A 20,661-nucleotide genomic window follows, 5' to 3' on the forward strand; every position below is an offset into this window, starting at 1 on the left:
TAAAATCTGTTTTCCGTCAGTAAATTAAGACCCGTTGCTTCCCTTTTCTTTCTTTAGTTCTCTCTTCTTGTTACTTGGATGATGGTGAGATAACAAGTGAACCTTATAAATTGGCATTTCATGTACAAACTCTGTGGGAAAAAGCCTCTGTCAGAGAGTGACAAAGAGGGTCACAGATACGATACCTTAGAAAATGCTTTCTAACTAGATACATCTATGCTTCTGACTTGTGCATCTGTTCATAACTGTTAATGGTTTTACTATTCATTGCTTTCAGCCTTTGAATGCTCAAAGAGTGCCTTAGGTTTTAAAAATCAGTGTAAGTTTCTTTTTCTCTGTGAAATGTTAACTACATTTTAAAACAAATTTCTGATCTTAAAATCGAGGTTTGATTTCTTGTGTAAAATATCTAGTACAAGATTTAGGAAAGATTTAGCATTTCTGTTAAACCAACAGATGAGAAACATTATGGGGACTTTTAATGTGATTAAATAATGATGATTTCATGTAACTGAAGGGGGAAATACCTGGTATGACAGGGCTATGCAACAGGTACTCATAATTAAAAGACAGTTTTTTTTTTTTTTTTAATTCAGTTCTCAGTTATTAAAAGATGGGTGGGGGAGAGAGGCAAATGCTAGGTTTTTTGAATAGGTAATAAATTCACTATATTAACTTGGATGATTTGAGCTAAGTTGATGGGCACATCCTATCTGAGTAGGTTTGGTACTGTGTTCCAGCTTATTCAACCCCTAAATTCAAACCAATTCCTTTATTTAGCATTGAAATACAGTGTTGTTCTTGTGTTCACCATATCTGTTCTACACAGTCTTTCTGATCTGAATCATATAAGCATGTTTCTTATGTTGTTTTGTCCGTTGTGAAGATATGGAAGAATCATAAATACTTTTTGTGCTCACAAACTGTATTATATAAGCATTCTTGTGAAAGAATGTTGTGTTCACAAGACAGGAAGAACACTACCTTTTAATACACCTTAAGTGGGAGACACAGCCTAGTTAAAAATGTCCTAGCTTTTGAGAAGACTTGGCACAAAACTGTCTTCCCTTCAATTGTCCTGTGATGATTTGTGTGCAGGGCTGCGACAAACTATTACATTAACATTTCTTAGTGTTTGCCAGTGAAATGTGATGGTTTTAGTCAGCAGCATCTTGCATGTACAAATCCTGGCTCCCAGAGTTAGGCCTTCTGCAGAAGGCAGCATTGTGATTGATACAGGAAGGGACCCATACACATGCAAGCATCTGTGGACTAAGCACAGGTTAAGCAGCCCCTAGAACTGATTGATTTACCCAAGAAGACCAGAGCTTTCACTGAATTCCCATTAGCAAATTGGGAATTTGCATTAGTAAACTGGGCAACATCTGAACATGCTGGGCTGAGTTCCTGTAGTGGAAAGCTGGCATTTTAAGGTATACAGGGGGACTTTTCAATGCCCATCAGCCTTGTTGATGGAAGACATTATTTGAATTATGTGAAAGGTGGAATGAGAAATAGTGCTGGAAACATAAGTTGTTGAGCTTTGAAAATATGAAAAAGGAGCTTTCAGTAGGGTAAAATTTGAGTTGCTTTCATTCCTCCCACCCTCAAGTGTTGGAGATGATTTTCCTCCTTTGGGCTGATGGAGGACAGCTGCTATGGAATGCACTAATGGGGATGAGAAGAGCTAAAGGGAGGTACAGAGCTTGGGCTCTTTTGGGCCTCATTTGGGTTGATGGAGGGCAGCTGTTATGGATTACGCTAATGGGGATGAGAAGCTCTACAGGGAGGTGCAGAGCTTGGGCTCTTTTGGGCCTCATTTGGGTTGATGGAGGACAGCTGCTGTGAGATGTAATAAAGAGCGTGACAAGGCCTGTAGTGGGGCGAGTTGTGGAGTTTTTCTGTGGAAGGTGAGTTTACAGAAATAGTAAGAGCTGTGTTTGAGGAGTACTGGGGAAAGTATTTCAAAATCTAATATTGGGGGCAGGGGGAAGTGATGAGAAAAGGACGATCAGTTGTTTTAGCACTGTTGTTACAAAGTTTTGGACTAGAAAAAGAAAAGGGAGTACAGTTCCTCACCCTTCCACATCATCCTTTTGAGAGTTGATGCTTAAGTGTCACTGATGGAGGCTGTGAGGTTTTGAATTGCTCTTTGAGAAGTGTTGCTTTAAGACTGTGACCTGAGTAAAGTTAAGTAGGTTCTAGGAGGTGAATAATATTGCATTCAAGCTATGCAGAATGGATATGTTCTTGGGTAATGCTGATGGTAGAGGAAAAGGGAGGCAAAGAGGGAGTTAGAATTTCTGAAATGTCTAGAAAGAGGCTTTTGTCTGCTCTTCTCTTTCCTCTGAAGCACTTCCAACAACTGACTGATTTCACTCAGTGATGTCAGTATCAATTTATTCTTCTCCTTCTTTCCCACACTCTGAACTAATAAAATGTTCACATTTGATATATGCTTTGCAGAAGTTCATTTCTGGGATATTTGTGTCTTTGCTGTTAAGAAGAGAGATTCTCAAAGCCTGTTTATAAAGAAACTACTTTTGTTTACAGAAGTGTATTAAAAGGATTATGCAGTCAATATGTGCTGGTTTCCTAAAGAGGCTAATCTCCTTTCCAGTAATGGTTTTCAAAGAAAATGTCATAATTTATAATAGTCTTTTTGGATTTGTCTTCTATTATTTATTACATATTTTCAAAGGATTTAACATAATGTATTTTCTTTCTAAAGGTTGTAGACTATTATTGAATTACCTCTTCTTTATTAGAATGTGAATTTAAAATGAGGGCGAAGCTGTTTGGTTTAGTCTGAAATCTTCATGTCATTTTTATCTGTAACCTATAAGCCCCAAATTGCTGCGTTCTTTTTTTTTTTTTTTAAGCTGTTCCTGTAAAGCTGGCAAAGGAAAAGCTTTGTACTCTTACGTTTTTCTTCCAGTTTGGGGATGTTGCAGTTTCTTTGGTTCTGTACTCTAATATTTACATATTTAAAAATTAGTGTGTTCTTAGTTTCAGTGCTATGAGTTAAAGTTACTTCAGCTGCTAGTAATTTATTATGTGTGGAGCTGAGAACTGCTCTGCACCAGGTGTTTAGGAAATGTAGAATGTGTAATAAACTGGAAGTAACTTGCATTTTTATTGTAAGTAAATGGATGGAGTCTCTGTTCCGGGCAAAAAGGGCTGCAGATCCAAAATGAGCAATAGCATCCATACTATCTTGTGAAGGTTAAGTGGAGAAAATGAGCATTAGGATGCAAAGTGGAAGATGAATAGTCAGCCAGCAGTAATTATGCTGAAACTGAAAAATCAGCTGGAAATTACCAGATAACGTGTGAGAGAGTGTTAGGGGCTGAAACTGGGGTTCATCTTTTAGCTGTTTATACAGTTGGGCTGTTTATATGTAGCTCTAAATTGGAATCAAGCATAGGGAGTTTTTAAGCCAAATTTCTGCTAGGTGGGGAAAATACATTTGGGGGCCAGGGCAATAACAGTATGAAGTCAGGGTCCAGTTCAGAGCCTTTTCAGTCCCTTCATTTGTTAAGACTTTTAAAATACCCAAGTAACACACCAGTCCCTGGCAGTGTTCAAGGCCAGGTTGGATGGTGTGGCAACTGAGGCACGGACTCCAGTTGTGATGCAACAGAAATCATCCTGCCAAGTGGTTAGTAATTGTTAGTATCTCTTTGTTTCTTTTTTGTACCTTTTGCAACATCATACGCTTTTCTCAACCAGTCACGTTATTGTTCATGCACCTTTGCTTGAACAATTCATTTGTTCTCAGATGTATAAGCACATTTCTCTGTTACCACTTTCTGCTACATTATTACTTTACATTCTCCCTTAAACACACATTCTTTTGTCTCTTCAGTCCACATGGGAGACTTTCATTAGCTCCTGGGAAAGTCCCCAGTACAACATACATCTTTGTCTTCAGTAACTTCTTTGTTACAGTATCTACAGTTCTTGGAGATTATCTCAGTGTTCTAACTTGGACTTCTTTTGACTCTCATGGTTTGCAGCTGATGAGGGTCAGGATGTTCATGCTGTTATTCAGGTCTGCTGGCACAGCTTCTTGTGCAGCATTCCCCACAGGATGGAGCTTGGAGCAACCTGCTCTGGTGAAAAGTGTCCCTGCCCATGACAGGGGGTTGGAACTGGCTGAGCTTTAAGGTCCCTTCAGTTCAAACCATTCTGTGAATGTGCCTGAATTGCAGTCTGACTTTGGGAAAGCTCAGGTATTAGGTAAGTTTTTTTGCAAGCAGCTGTAACCTGTTTTCTTTTGTTATTCAGAATGCACAGACAAATACTGTTCCTAGGGGACAGTTAGAAGAGAATGTCATTAAGAACAGAAAATTTATAGATAACTAATAGATAGCTTGTGTATACTGTAAAATCAGAATTAATCAGAGCCTGGAAAGGACTCTGCATGTAAAGACTTCAATATTAATTAGCTTATTCATAAACTTTTCTGTTTTGACAACCTAACATGTTGCTTCACTGTTAAAACACTTCAATTGCAGAAAAGCATTGAGGTGTTGATATTAAAATCCTGTTGACAGACATTAGAAAGAAAAAGCATGTTCTGAAGTCACTGTAATTCTGGCTTGCTCAGACAGGTGAGAGAATGAAGGTAATGCTAAGATCAACAGTAGCTGAAGTAATAAACTTAAGATACAAATGCAGATGTCTTTACTTTTCCACATGTAAACTTCAGTGTTCTTAAAACCTCAGAGGATGGGAACATCCTGCTTTTTAATTGTGCTTGCTAATATAAAGGCAGTATGTACCAATGGATAACCAGACATATCTGGGGTTTGTAGCTTTCCTATCTACATTACCTAGTGTAGAAAAATTTGAAAAATTCCCTATTTATAATGAATTTTCCTGGTTGTGGAAGGCAGTGTGAGCAGTATGACAGGACTGTGGATTGAAAATTACCATACTTGCATTCAGTCCTTTTTGTTAGTGTTCCCCAGTGATGTAATTTTATTGCAAGTTATTTCTGTTTCTCACTTGTGTGGAGTTTTTCTTGGTTTGTATTTTTCTCCTTTATAAAGTGGGAATAATGATACTCTAAGTGCTCTGAGACTTACGAAAATTTTGCAAGCAGAAGAGCTATTTGAAAAGATGGGAAGAAGGCTTGCACAGAAAAACACCCCATAACCTCTTTTCCTTCCAAAAGTGTAATGAGAACAGTTGATCAATGTAAAATCAGACCCACATTTATAATCAAACACACTGGAAACATGCTAAATGTTGTTAATATTTTAATTCAAAATCTGCTTTTGAAAAAACTATTAAAGAGAATGATAAATTTTTTCTTTGGTTTCCTGTTACCCTGGAAGGGAGGATGATCTTCCAAATCTGCCAACTATCTGCAGTTACTGCCTTATTATAGAGTTGGAATTTGTGATCTTAGTGTGTGAATGTGTAGGATACTCATACTGCAGGTATGAAAAGAAGACTCTAGAAACCTTTGCACTTCTACCTGCGTGTAACTGGAGGGGCATAATAAGAACTTTGCTTTCCCTAGGTAATCTGCTGGAGAAAGCTTTGCAATCAACTCTGTCATAGTCCAGGTGTAAGACTGGTGGCCAGTTACCTCAGATATCTAAGACTTGACTTCTCAGGCTTGCTTTAGCAGGAGCCACTCATCTTTTTTCTGGAATGTAGCCTTGAAAATGCAAAATGGTACAGAGCAATTCAGACTTACTCTTGAGGTGGAGGAGAAGCAGTGAAGCTCTCTCTCCTGCAGTGGGCTTTAGGGTTGAACGCTGCTGAGTCTTCCTTCGCCAGGTACCATAACATTGCAAGCTGACTCCTTGGGGTAGTTTAGTTGTTTTTGTCCAGGGGGAAAAGTGTGTTTTTTTGGGGAGATGTGTTTATGTTTTGTGCCTATAAGCAATGGAAGAGACTATTTCATTGTGCCTCTGCTGATGAGATTCAAGGCTGATCATACCCCAGGCCTTACTGGCAGCTCTGAGTCTTTTCTGTCACAAGCTTGAAGCAATGGGAAGTGTTGCACTTGTGGAAAAAAATGGAGAGCAAGGCTAAGGAAAGCCAAGATTCATTGAAAGAGTAACAAAACATGGCAGTTCAGTTTCTTACTGCTTTGTTTGCTCTACAGCAGTGTTTCAGGTGGTTTGTTGGGGTAAATTTGCATTTTTTGATTGAATGGAGTGAAACCCTGAGATGCTACTTGTTCTTTGTATCCTATAATTTGCCCTAATAGCTAGTGTGACAACACTTACCTTCCCAATATTAGATATAGGGCTCCAGTAGCAAATGAGCATAGAGAGTAATTGCTGCTCCTTTTACTGTACTTCTGTGGACAGTATATATTGTGGATGGTATTTTTTGATATAATTTGGTTCTTGTTTATGTATATATACTACCTTTCTCAAATGCGATTTTCCAGTATACTCAGGCTTCTTTACAGTGGTAGTTTTTGGCTGCTCTACGTGCCTTTCTTGGGAATCAGTTGTCCACATTGACCTTTCTCACTCAGAGGCAAGAGCCATGGTTGTTTGTCTGTAGTTCTAGTATAGTGGGGGTTTAGGTTTTACTCTCCTTCCCAATATATTGTAATTTAAACAGGAGACAAAGCACACCAAATTGTAGGACCACAGTCCATTAGCAAAAGTAGGTGTTTGGTATTATCATACTTCATTACTGTTGCTTTAAAGTTTCACCTTAGGTTACAGAGCTAATAGGTATCTTGGCTACACAAGTGTTAGCAGAAGTAATAAGAGGTTACTGGAACTCCTTAAATATTTTACTGAAGCCTTAGGAAGCCTCTAGGTATGTTTACTTTTAGATAACTTTACAAAGACATGGAAGATGCTACTGTTTCATAAATAATGTTTGTGCTGATATTAGCAGAAGTATTTGAATGTGTTGTAGTTTGTAGGTTCTTCATGCTCTCAGCAGGAGTCTTAGCTGTACTATGTAACGTGTACCTAGTTGTGCATCTGGGACTATTCATTTCACTGGAACATGCAGTCTGCCTTTGAATCTCATCTTGCAAATTCTTAAGCCCGTGTATACCTCTGTAGCTTTTATGTTACCTCACTTAAGACATCTGTACTCCCTAATCACTTGTTTAGAAAACTTTAGATTAAATTTTCTTGTGTCTGTGGTTGATTTCATAGAATCATAGAATAGTTAGGATTGGAAAGGACCTCAAGATCATCTAGTTCCAACCCCCCTGCCATGGGCAGGGCCACCTCACACTAAACCATATCACCCAAGGCTTCACCCAGTGTGGTTCTGTTGATATGCTAGAGGGAACGAATGCCATTCAGAGGGACCTTGACACACCTGTGAGGTGGGCTGATGCTAACCTCATGAGGTTTAACGATGCCAAGTGCAAGGTCCTACACCTGGGTCGGAGCAATCCCAGGCACAGGTACAGGTTGGGCAAAAAGGAAATTCATGGTAGTCCTGCGGAGAAGGACTTGGGGGTGTTAGATTTATTTTACATGTTTTCAGTATACTTTTAGGTTCAGAAGGATCCAGTAGTAGATGCTCTGAAACAGAGGAAGATGTAACATGCTACTTGCCACAGAACATTACACGTATCATTGCATTTCTCAGGATAAATGAGCTACAAGGACTTGTTACGGCTTTCTGAAATTTTTAGCTATGCCTCTCCTTTTCAAAGCCCCATCTGTTTTCCCCATTTTCCTGTTCCTCAGTTTCTTTGTGGTTGTGTATCAACCTTGACAGTTTGTTTCCTCCTTTTATCTTTCCTTCACTAATCATCTGCTCTAATTTTTTTTTTAATCTCTTCAGCAGGTCTGTTCTTGTTTTCTTGCAGCAGTCTGGGTGATCATCATCAAACACTTTCTACAGATTAGAAAGCTCTGCTGGGCAGAAGCTAGGAGCTTCATCCACATCTTGATAACTTGAGCTACTTGTCAAGCAGTATGTTGCTGATCACGGAGAAGGGAGGTGTGCTGAGTATCAGTGTAGCTGAGTGCAACCCACAAGCTCAGGGCTCTGTAAGAAGTTAACTGCAGCTATGAATAAAAGGGGAAATGGCTACAGGAGGTAAATCCTTTATTAGGACAAGCAGAGTTAGCTAGGACTTTCTAGGTCCCCACTGCTAATCCCCAGAGACACCCTGTTCCTCTCACATCCAGAGCTGATACTTGCAGACCCACTCACCCCTGCTTGCTCCTAGGGTACTTCACTAGCTTGTTGGCTAGTTCAGCTTGATGTTCTGTAGCCATAACACACAGCTGCTCTTGCTCCAGTGGCTGGCACCATGGACACAGGGACCCTCTGGCCTGTGATCTGCTGCAGCTGCTCGTACCCACACCCCCATACACACACATGATTAAGAGCCCCTTGCCCAGGAAAGACATAGAAAGGAATTTCATGAGAAAGCAGGACAGACTGTCCTGATCAGCTGAAGGGCACAACCAGGCAAGCATACTGACCAATATTTACACTTGCCTCTCTTTTTCACACTTTTGTTCTCCAAATCACCTAACCATCTCCCCTTGCCTGCCTTTGGTTCTGCCCCTAGACATCCTATAAGTTCTGTGCAATCCTGAGCTATGTTTGTGTGCGTCCTGTGATGTGTCCCACCCCTAAGCAACAATGCTCTTAGTCTAAAAGATGTTCAGGGAGCTGTTCCCAGTGGCCTACACTGATGGGCTCCATGCCCAGACAGTAGAGCTGAGGCTGTGCCCAGGCAGCCGCAGGCAGGTTGGTTGTTGCTTGGGAGACCTTGACTTATGCCACTCTCTGGGTTTGTGCAGATTTGCCTTTGGGCTGATGGCTTCTGAGATGGACCTGGGAGCAGCCTGCCATGGTGTTGCTTGGTCTTCTCCTCTGCTATTGCACCTCTGGGCTTCTCTGTGGCTGTGCAGATCAGCTTTTCTCAGAACCTGACCCTTTTCACCATACTCTCATCCCCTCAGTAGGTACTCTAAATGAATGCTCTACAGTGTACTGCTGAAACACATCCCAGAGAAAGAGTGTATGCCAGCCAGGGCAACGTCCTGGGTACCTGCCTAACATATTACTAATTTCACAGCTCATTCATTATGTGCAAAAGATGTGAAAATGGTTGGTTGCCAGGGCACAGTGATTGGAGAGAAAACATGAAAAAAGGGACATAGAGCAGATGTTTCTGCTGGTATTTCTGTGGCAGTTGGAAAAGTTGAATTGTGTTGACACTGCAAATTGCTTAGTGATTAATGGAAATGACAGAGATGATGCATTGGTTCTGAATTGGTGTCATGTTGATAGAGAACATCTTGATTGAGATACTGCAAATGAGCTGATATGAGCATTTGTTTCTGTAATGTTTTAGTTCTTTTCTGTTAGAAATAAGTGCTCAGCTCCTTTGGAAAAGCCTTTTTGGTCAAGTGTTTGTGTGTATAGCAGTTGTTTTGTAGGTAAGCTGTTGTTTGGTGTGGTTGGTAGCTTTTCAAACATCAGCTTTTCATGTGAGGTTTAAAAAAATATTTTATTTGACATGGGGTTTTCTTATCAAAGTTTTACTCAACTAAAATTTCAGTTGAGTAATACACCCAAGTGAGGTACCATGTTTTTCTTCACAGGATTGCTGGTTCCAGTAGGATCAGATATAAAAATGGGGGACTGGGATGGAAAGAAAAGGGAAAAGGGGCAGGAAATGGTGACATTTGCAGCTGTAAAAATTAGACTTAGTTAGACTTAATTACAGTCTTTGAAATAAGCATGGGGATAATGTATTTTGGGATTAGTAATCATGAATAAGCAAAAACTGATACTATGAATTTTTAAAGCTCTGTTATATCTTTGTGCAGCTGAGCATTATCTAACATTGAGGAATGTCAGACAGATCAAATGCTCTGATATGCAAGACAGGAATGAACTAACATGAACTTGATGGGGAAGTATCTGTGGGTTTAATCTGTGGCTTTGCTATTTGTAGCCACTTACAGAAGTCTTGTATTAAAACAGGATTCCAGATATCTTTTAGCTTTGACCTAAATTTACTGGAGTCATCTCCCGTACTTTGGCCTGTATAGAATTTGCTGAGGTTTTAATTTGTATATCTTGGTACACTTTAAGAGTGCAACCAGGAATTTGTATTGCACAGCTGGGAATGTGTCAATCCAGGCTTTTACCTTGACTCCTCTTTTCCATTGTCCTGACAATACAGAGTAAGTGGGAGCAGATAATCATATGTTAGGAGTATGCATTTTTCATACATAGCTTTTATACCAGTCTTGAGGCCTTTTGCATGGGAGAGAGGAATAGGATAGAAGGGGGCAAGATGTATTGCCAGTGTTGTTCCTGTTGTCTCCCAGCTGGAGAAGACTCAAACAAGCTTCAGGCAGCTTTGAAGCTTCCTGTGGCTGGGACCAGTGTAAGACCAGCACAAGCATGGTGAATGTCTAAGTTTCTTTGACAGCATCCCCCTCAGATGCAGTTCCCAGTAAGGTTACACAAAGATGCCAGATCACCCAGATTTAAGATGAAAGTGTGCCTTCACTGGAGATATTTAGCGTGGCTTGCAGTTCTCCTTTTCAATTGCTTTTACTCTGAACAGTGTTTATTTCGGGCCCAAAGACCCATGCCAGAATGCAGCTGGTTTGGGTTTTTTTTAATGTTTTGTGTATCCTTGAATGATTTGATACTCAAAAGCACCTTGTTAAAAATTGGTGTCTAATTATACTACCTCTTTCTTTTGATATCTGTAGGCTGACACTGCTACAAGGATGCTAATTGCCTAATCTATGGCTTCTAGCTTAAAATCACTGCTAAATTTGTTCAAAAATCCATTCTGGATTTAAATTAATTTCTCTCTGCCCTCCATTCCCCAGCCTAAAGCAAAGAAAGAGCTAAGATAAGAGAGAAAAAAGAAGCATCTTTGCTTTTGCCATAAATGGGCTGTTTTTCTTCTGTATTCATAGCGAATTCTTGAGTTGCAGTACTGTATGATAACTCAAATGACAGTCTTCACCCCCACAGTAGTAACTTTATTATCCCAGTGGCAAATAAATGGCAAATAAATTAGTGCTCTCTTACTTTGATGGCAACCTCTCTACTTTGTTCCCTTTATTACTGCAGTGGTAATGGTCTTGTTTGTAACTTACAAAAATTAGCCTAGAATCAACTGTACACAAACATGGCAAATTTCCATGTATATTTTGATGTTCCATTCCATTTTTATGGGGCAGATTGGAATATTGAGCTAATAATGAGAATTCTTTACAAGTTCATTAGCTCACAGTAGAAGGCAGAGAGAGTGTGAGGCAGGTACAGCAGCTGGGGAGGTGGCAATCCATAATTTCAGAGTCTTAAGAAGGCTGAAGCTCAGATCAATGGAAGCAGGAAGAGGGCTTATGCTCAGTCACGAAGGGGCTTTGCTGATGGGAAGTTTAGTGTCATGACAGCCAATGCAGCAGCAGACAACAGTGTACACGAGTCCAGCCATAAGGCACTAAAAGTCTTTCTGTTGGCTTTTGTTCCCAGTTTTTTTGAAGTGTGCATATATGTATTTCCTAAATGTATATAATATATATAATATTAAATATATAGTTATGTATAATGTGTATTTAAAGAATAATCTTTCTTTTGGAAGGTGTTTTCAGGGTTTTGAAATGCAGAGCAACTGAGCAATAGGAGAAACTGTGCTTAGGAGGGGTTAACCACCTGTAGAAGCAGAGGTTGAGGAAAACTGCTTTTCTGGTTTTGAGTTGTAGGTTTAGAATTTTTTCATTTCTGTAGAAGTGGGCTTTATTGCTGGCTTATTTACCTTTGTAGTTCACTTCCTGTGCTTCCATGAATGAGGGAAACACTGTTTCAGAATGAGTTGTCAGAGGTGTAGCTTGTGGGATGTGCAAATCCTGCTGTGCTGGGCATTGTCCACTTTTGTATGCTGAGTTTCATAAAAAAGACGGGAGAGTCCAGAGCACAGCAAGAATATTCTAGCACCTAGGAAACACAACCTGTGGCCAAGATGAATAAACTTGGCCTTTTTGATGTAAAGAAGAGATTCGTATTTGCAAATAGACAAAAGATGGCTGCAAGGAGGAGTAAAGTAAGGTGTTGTCAAATTCGTGGTGTATTGAAAGAGGAATGAGTAGTTGCAGCAGAGCAGCCTCGTGGTATAGAGTGAGTGAGGTAAATTCAGATGCTGAAGGGCTGGTGGAGCTCTAGATTGCCTCAGTGTGTTGAGGAATTAAACCAAGGGAGATCTGGAGCAAGAGTATGTCAGCAATGACAACAGGGGTGTAATTGAGCTTTTCTGAGAGATGGATTAGGTGATCTCTGAGGTTCATCCCAGCCATGTGATTCTGCTGTTACATTCATTATGCTTTTGATAAAGATGCTGCTTTTTTTTCCTGGCACTTATTTTTTATTTATTGCTTAAAATACAGTTTGAGCAATTGAACTGCCTTTTCCCAGAACATGCAGTGGAATGATGTTAAGAGTAACAAAACAAAACCCTTAGGCTTCTGTTAACTTGTACTTGAACTGCCATGAGTAAAATAGTAGTGTAGTGTGTAATAGTCTCTTGCTAATCTCACTGGGGCACAGTGAAAGAATGGTGTTTTGAGCTCTTAGAATTCATGTGTTTGTGCTAGCCAACTGTGAGAGCAAAGCAGGGGTTCATACAGTGATTGTATCCCAGAAAACAGTCACATCTGTTTCATTCTGAAGGTGTGTGAAGGTGCCAGATGGTGTGCTTTTGGGACCTGTAATAGCTCAGCTCAGCATCTGGCTGTGGAGGTAACCTAGTTGTGGTTAAGAAGTAGTGCTTGATAATTATGTAGCAGGCAAAAACAGCAAGAAAAAAATCCTAAAAGGAAAGTCCTGACTACCTAAGAATCTTTTCTGTGGAGGATTGGGTTGTGTTTGGTGCTTTTAATGGTTTGAGGCTCTTTTAGGTAAGTGTTCTTACACTTGGGAAGAAAAGTTGAATTGTATTGGAACAGCTCAAAACATTTTACTTATATCTGCACTTCTGCATTGGAACGTCACCATTCTTCAGCTTTAATTTCCTCTTTCTATCACTATTTGATGGAGGGGTTTTGGATGATGGTTGTGGGTGTTTCTCCTTGGATTTTGATCTGTAATTTGATTTAGATTTCAGCTCTCATAGCTGAAGGTGTTGGGAGCTTCTGTAAACTGACAGCCTGAAAAAGTTGGAAGGGGTGAACAGGAATGTTCAGCTGAAGGTCCCAACCACATTTACTTTGCCAACAGCAAATGAACAAGGGCACTCTTGGCATTTGGGAATCTGGCAAAAGGTACTTCAGAAAACCTTTCAAACTAAGAATAATCAAGGTCATATTTTAAGTTATAGTTCTACAAATTATTAAACCCTTCATTAAGCTTTCAGATTTGGGTTATTTTGTTTGCAATAAGGATAAGTACAATAGAATTGCAAACAGGAAAGGTATCTAGCAAAAGGTGTGTGTGTGCGCACATGCATAGATATGATGTGGAGGGATTTCCATACCAAAAATATACTTGTTGTATAAAAGTAAACATTGTTATAGATAGCTATGCTTTACCACAAATTGGTGTAACTAAATTGCAGTGCTGAGCACTTTTAAGATAGTGGATCTGTGGATTTCTAGCAATGCTTCCGTCTGATTATCATATCTGAAAGGGTTACTTCACTTTTCAAATGTGAGGTATAAAAGTAAATACTTGTTCACGCTTATTTTGTCTGACTTCAACAACATGTCTACCAAGTTTAACTGTAACTGGAGACTGAACATTTTTACTTATTTTACTGTTCCAGTTCTTAGGCATTGTAAGGATGAGTTCCAAATACAAGAGTTTTATACCCAACTTCACCCAACTGTCAGATGCGAGGTTTGGTTATGATCATTGCAACAATAGTCCTACAGAGTAACAAGAATGTTGAGTTAGGGTTGCATCGTGGTGTCTTTTTGTGGGGCTTTTTAAAAACATTTTAATGTACATGAAGCAGTAGAGCATGCCAGCAGCATCGTGTATTCTTACTGTCAGAATGCAGTTCTGGAATTCAGAAGGAGTTTAGTTCTCATATGTAACCTTGAGTCATGGTGATGTTTCTAGTTTATTTAGCCTACTTTAAAAAATGGTGATGTTTCTCCACCATGCATCATTGGAATGCATGAGGGTGGGGTTAGGTTTGTTGCACAGGCAAACTACCACTGTCAGAGCAGAAGTTTACAGTGTATGTATATTAACATTTTCAGTGTTGCACTAGATGATCTGAATATATACTGCAATAAAGCAACCAGTGAAACACATTCCTTTTTTTTAAAATCAACTGCAGTTGTGCCACTGTTGTGTGCATCTGTTTCTTGAGAAGCTTGGGGGTTTCTTCCCCCTTCCTAGTCTGTTTTTCAGCCTTTTATTTAAGGGGCTGAGGAGTTGAAAGCAGCTTGAGTGGTGTAAACCCTAGCACCTTGCAGTCTAGCTTTCAGGTTTTTTTCTGGGAAGTTGAAAGTGATGGAGCATCGTAGCAGGACTTTGTGGATCTGATGTAGTGCCTACTCTGTCACTTTTACCATCATTTAATTCCATCAGTTCCTGGGAATCTGCACCTTTCCTATGTCCCTGTAAAGCTGAGATTTACTCCTGTATTAGGAGCAGTATAAAGGAGTGTATCCCCTGCAGAGGCACATTCACTGACAGAATCAAAACATTATAACACATTCGTTGTGACACACAGTGCTGACTGTCGTGCTAGGTCTTCTATTTGCAATGAGTTTTGGACTTACTAAAGGAGGCTATTTGTCAGTCCTGTATTTAAAGCTGTCCTTTTACACAGTGATGCAGAAACAGTAGTTCAAGATGCTACTGAAACTCTGTGGGAACATCATATAGGATGAGAGAGTTGATAAATCCTTTTTGTCATTTGACTCTTCTGGCTTCTAGAGATTGCCAGCAGCTGTACCACCTGTGTGGGATAACTGTCTCTTGATCTTTATGCAAGTCAGAAAGTAAAACAGGAGTGAGAACATCTGCTTCCCTCAGCAAAGAGCCATTGAGCTCTAAGAGAAGCTGACTTTTCCAAACTTTTGGGTAACAGTCTGGAGCTAGGAAAAGCTATTCTGTATAACTGGTTTTCTGAACCATTTGCTTCAAGTGTTTAAAATAGAGGATCCTAGAAGCTCAGAAATGAGTGTCCTCTCCAGCTCGGTGGCACTTCCAGTTTGGGGTTCAGTTAAGCTGTAGGAGTGGAAAAGAACCTGTGAAGAAATGCAAAATGAAGATGCTGTTAAGGTCTGCCTGGTAACAAGGGCTTTTGTTAGGTTTTGTTTCGCTCTAAGCTTCACCCTTAGTCTGCTTCCCAAGTCAGTCCTTACTAACAGAAACTTCTCAAGCCCACTGTTGTGGATATTATCTTAGTCAATGTGAACTCCAGAATGTATTCATAGTTGCCTTTGTCAGCTGATTAAAATAACTGGATTTTCTGCCCACACTAAGAAGCTTAATATTTCACATCAAAAGTTAAAAAGAGATTTTTTTTTTCACATTGAAGGTTTTTTTTTAAAATGTTTTACCTTGTGTTACAACACAAGCCCTTTCAGATTTTAGCATGAAATGGATTTGGTTGTCTCCACTTGAGCTGTATTATTCAGGTGATTAAACTTTAAAAAGACTACAGTGTTTTTATTAAGCTCTTTCTAGTTTTGATTCTTTTTGTATGAGATTTTTGCCTGACCATAAGACATTGGATCACTGTTCTGGCTGGGTTTTCACCTCTCAGTAGACACCTTGCTGTAGATAGCAATGCAATATGAAAGCATGTCAAGTTAAGAGTGAGGAAGCCATTCTGGATGTATTATGCTAGAAGAGGCTTATCTGGACGTCAAGGCACATACGAGTTTTACTTTTGAGAGATTTTGAGGTGTAACACTCCAGAAGTTCCTTAAAGGTATATACATCATGTGTTTAAACCAACTACCAAGAAAGCAAATACACTTTGGCATTTTACTTCTGCTGGTTTGAAAAGCAGAAACCTATTGCCCTTGTGTCTTTAGTCCTTCAATTATGTGGAGTTTTCCCCATCTTCCAGAAGAAGTCAGCGCTAAAAGATCCTTCTCTATATTTCTCTGCCTCCTTCTCCGTGGATACATGCAACCATTTCTCCTTATTCATATTTGAGCACTGTAGACTTTATATCCAAATCTTGCATTTCATTTACTTTTAATTTCTTGGCTCTGATAAATCTTTTGCTTGTTTATTGTAACCTTCATCAACTTTGATATTTGTGGTGGACTCTTCCTTGTTGTTGTATTCTGTTCGCCTTTTCTTTTGTATTTTAATGTGCCCAGGTGACTTCTAAAACAATGTTCAGTGCTAATAATCTATTCTAGGTGTTCTTTGGGTTTCATAATTTCTGTTTTCACCTGTTCATGTGTCTTATATATGACTGAACATTTCATGCAGGGTTTCAAAAGCCCATTAAAAAGTAACATTGAATTACAAGGTCATCCTGTGTTGTTTCCCTTTCTATGTCATGTTCTACATCTGTGACATCTTGCTATCATGTCTTGCTGACATCCCCTTTGCAGTGGCCTTCTCTGCCTGCTAGTTTCCGCTTTTGTTCTGATGGTTCAGTGAGGGGCTACCGTTTGCCATCTGAAGTCAACAGAAAGGTCTCTTTCTGTTATAAAGAGTCTTCATACACTGGAACATGATGTTCACTGTTTCCTATTGCATCTTGATTACCAGTTATACTGTCAGTATATCAACTTCACTTACCCCTTCATTTTGTCCCTATACTCCTGTGAAGTGATTTCTGTCCTTGAGCTAGAACCCATCCATTCATTTACTTGCATTTTTAAGTTTCTTAACTATGCAACTGCATATGGATAAAACCTGCTAAAACCCAATCACACGCTCCTGGCATTTTACAAGTTGAATTTAGAATATTTCACTCTTCTGTCTTTATTTGAAGAATTTTTACAGTTTGGTCTTTGACATCATGTTGAAGCTTAACAAATGCTTACATATTCAAAAGCAACCTGTTCTGTGCTCTAATTCTGAGAACTACCTACCTAATGTGCTTTCCTTTTCCCATTCCAGGAAAACAGAAGGAAGGGTATTATATCTAAGCCCTTTAATTTCCTGTAAAAAATACTCAGTAGGGATAAATGAGTATCTGATTAACCAGTGTAACTTGGTTTTGTCTTCCGTAGAACACTTATCTCTGAACTGTGGCAGTATCTCTGTACCAAGATAGTCCTGTCTTCTTGAAAAGAGCAAACCTAGAGTCACATGGCTCTATGTCAAGATGGGATACTACAGAGACAAAACTCCCTTGACTTTCTGAAAGAGTTTAGAAAATGAAAACAGCTGACTTTTGGGAGATCATGAACAGTATTTGTCATCTGGAATACATCTGTTAAAATTTGAGACATCACTGCAGCTGTACATGAACAGGGCTGGTATTCAGTGATTGTATTTAGGTAGCATGGAGAGAGTTAGAGAAGTATTTCAAAAGAAAATTGGTTCTGAATCCCTTAGGAAATCTGCATGAAGTGTCTGAAAACAGGCAAAGGGTTTCCTTGATAATGAAGAAACTTGCTTACCTTAGTTTGGGGAGGAAGGGGAAATGGCTTGGAATATTTCACAGTTAAAGTGTCTTAACAGTGTCTATTTCGTGTATAGAAGTGACTTTAGACCCTGTAATGAACATATAAAACCTTCCAGGAAATTCTCTTGTAGCATCAACAGTTTTTAGCTTTGTATTCATGCCACAGCCAAATGGGAGACTTTTTTAGCTCTGCTTTTCCTCCTGCATCTTTATAGTTGGAGGCCTCTAAATGTGTGTTTGTGTGAGATCAGTTACTCATCAGAGCCCAGTGAAACAGCTCATCCTTATGGACATTTGAAATAAAGCCAGTCTTAGCCAGGAGATTGCTTGCAAGAATTGCCAACAAATTAGATGGATTTTTAGAGTGGATATGAAGTCTGGTTAAACAAACATTGCATTTCCTTTAGCAGCTGATTGATTGATTCCAAACAAAAAAGCTGTACCATCTGTTCCTTGGAAAACAAAGCAGCATTACACATTCCTCCTCTTAAATACTGCATAGAAAAATATTTACATAGTTTACCAGTTATATGTATACAAACACACCAACTTGTATAAACTACCAGTTTGACTTTTTCTATGCCTGAAATGATTTAATTCATTCATATACAACTTTGTAATAGTCATGTGTTTCAAAGAGAATATGGGAATTACTAGAAAAGCTTCTACCTATAATGCTTATCATCATGCTGGAGCTATTAATCATAACACAATTTGACAAGCAGTTTTATTACTTGAAATAAAAAACAGTATGGAGAGGTCAAGGAAGAAATAGAAGGAAAACTCCCTGCTAAAGCAATTAAGCTTCCAGTAAATAGGGTGAAATTTTAGACCTCACTGGAACAGAGTATTATTTATGTAGATCAGTAAAAGGGGAGCTGCAGAGCTGTGTAGAGACAAGTATTCCATATAGTGAGAAATTTAATTTTTGAAACGTCATGTTATTCTGAGTTGTGATAAAACCTGAAAAATCCTAAAATTTACACCAAAAAGCTTCCAGTTTTCTTTCTGTTATCTTCTAAAAGTATGTTGTGTTAATGAAAGTGTCGCCATTCATGATGTAAAGCTTAAACCACTGTATTAAACAAAGTTCTGAACCACAGTATTTTCAGGAATGGTTTAAAGATACTCTTAAAGTTTGGTTGTTCCTCCCCCTCCCACCCACCCTCTCCCCGAGCTGAGTTGCTGGAATTCTCTTCCTATTGTGGCTTTCTATCACATGCCAAAAGAATCAAATTGTGTGCCTCAAGCTTTTAATTGCATGTGTTTCGTTTGGAGAGATGCTTTGTTGCCTGTGAATGTCAGTGACATTACTTTAATCTCAAGGGTATAGTTCTTGTTATATAAATAAAGACAGTTTGTTGTCATTATGGATTTTTTACTTCAAGATATGAAGATCCTAATTGTTGTGGTTTATTTCATTACAGCTATTCATGAACTCTCTTGTGAAGCATACAAACACTTGGGCAAAACTTCAAATTACTACTGGATAGATCCAGATGGCAGTGGGGCACTGGGGCCTTTGAAAGTTTACTGCAACATGACAGGTAAATGCATATTATTTGCTAATTCAGTTTTTGTTGGTTTTTTTTTTTCTTTTAATGTACTTGGGAGAAGAAGTCTGTTCATAATTCATATTTCTAAGCAAAAGGAAAATAATTGCTAAAAGCTTTCACATGAGAGAGGTCATCAAATCTGTAGCCACCATTCAGTATAGTCTGAGTAAGGTATTAGTTATCCATTCCATAAGCTTTGCAAATCACAGCTGTTAATTAGCCTTAACTGGCCTCTGTCCTCAGTGGTGCATCATTGTTTACAATAAAGACTAGATATATATGGCTATTTGGCAAAGTTATTATATATCAACATATTTTGTGGTTCAGTAATGTCTGTGTTCATGGAGTCCTGTAGAAGGCACAAGTGTCAGACGTTTTTTCTGTCCAGGTATTGCTGACTGTCACATACCACCACAGGCAGGGAAGAGAAATTAATTGCAAGTCAAAAACCAAACCACAGGAGTTACGTTTTTTTTGCCTGTTTTATCCTTTTAACTGGTGTTAGAAGAACATACCTCGTTTAACTTGTGACACCGCATATATAACTACATTAACTTTTGGGGTAGTTGTGTGGATTTCTATGGTTAACACTGCTTTTGCATAAACAGTTTCTCATCTTGGCATACTCATCAAGATGTCTTGGTTGTCTGTGTTGCCATGCTGAGGCAAAAAAAAGGTGATAATGAGAAAAGGGGTCAGTTTTTGCAGTCAGGAGTGTATTATTTCTTTGGTCTGTTAATGCATGACAATTATCTCAGCACTTTTTCTGATACAAAATACTGAGTAACTGAGACGAGAGACATGTCTTCCGGCTTTCCCCTGTGTCTGCAGAATGAGTTTGAATTTCAGTCTGTTTGCATTGAAAATCGGGCATACATGCAAGTCCTTGAACTTCAGCAACATGAATGCAAAAGCACTATCTACTGAAGGTAGAAATGGCAGCTCTGCCTCTTTTGGAATCACAGTTCCTGAAGTTCACGTACCTCTTCCTGAAAGCAGAAACGTGTTTCTGTCTGTGCATGGGAGAGATTGAGAGGGACAGAGAGGGGAAAGCTGACTTGAAGTGGGATGAGTGGCATATGCAGCAGACCCCAGGTCAAGTGCTCATAGGTGGACAGCCTGCTGGAGAACAGATGGCGATTGTTTCATGTTGCCATTAATGTCTGCATTTGTTTAATAAAAACATACGTAAAAGTAGCCCAGTCTAAGATCTGGGAGTAACATCAGTCCTTCTTGGAGTAGACATGCCAGCTAGTCTGTTCTAAGGCACAGGTATAAAGGCAGTCTTTCAGAGAAGTGGATCCTGACCCATTTAGACTTTTTAAAATCATAACTAGCACCTTGAACTGTATCAGAAGCTAACCAGGCAGACACTGCATGGAACAATGCCAAAAGCTGCTGACAGATTATAGCCATTTCAGCTCTTTAGGAGAACTGCTGTGTTCAGCCTTAGCTATAGCTTTTGGGTAATCTTGAAGGGTAACTTTGTAAATTGAAAATAATACCACTCTAGTGGTGTCAGGCACAAAAGAGTACACCTATCTAGTACCA

General features: G+C 39.2%; 1 protein-coding gene across 1 annotated transcript in view; it reads left to right on the top strand.

Moving 5' to 3' along the window:
* CNTNAP2 (contactin associated protein 2) overlaps nt 1-20,661 on the top strand; it is a 1,129,462-nt gene that overhangs the window by 716,637 nt on the left and 392,164 nt on the right. Inside the window, exon 12 of the mRNA XM_034062602.1 lies at nt 18,982-19,101. Within this exon, the coding sequence (XP_033918493.1) occupies nt 18,982-19,101 (120 nt within the window). The remainder of the gene's footprint in view (nt 1-18,981; nt 19,102-20,661) is intronic.

The sequence above is a fragment of the Melopsittacus undulatus genome, chromosome 1, assembly GCF_012275295.1.
Source record: "Melopsittacus undulatus isolate bMelUnd1 chromosome 1, bMelUnd1.mat.Z, whole genome shotgun sequence".
Taxonomy (NCBI): Eukaryota; Metazoa; Chordata; class Aves; order Psittaciformes; family Psittaculidae; genus Melopsittacus; species Melopsittacus undulatus.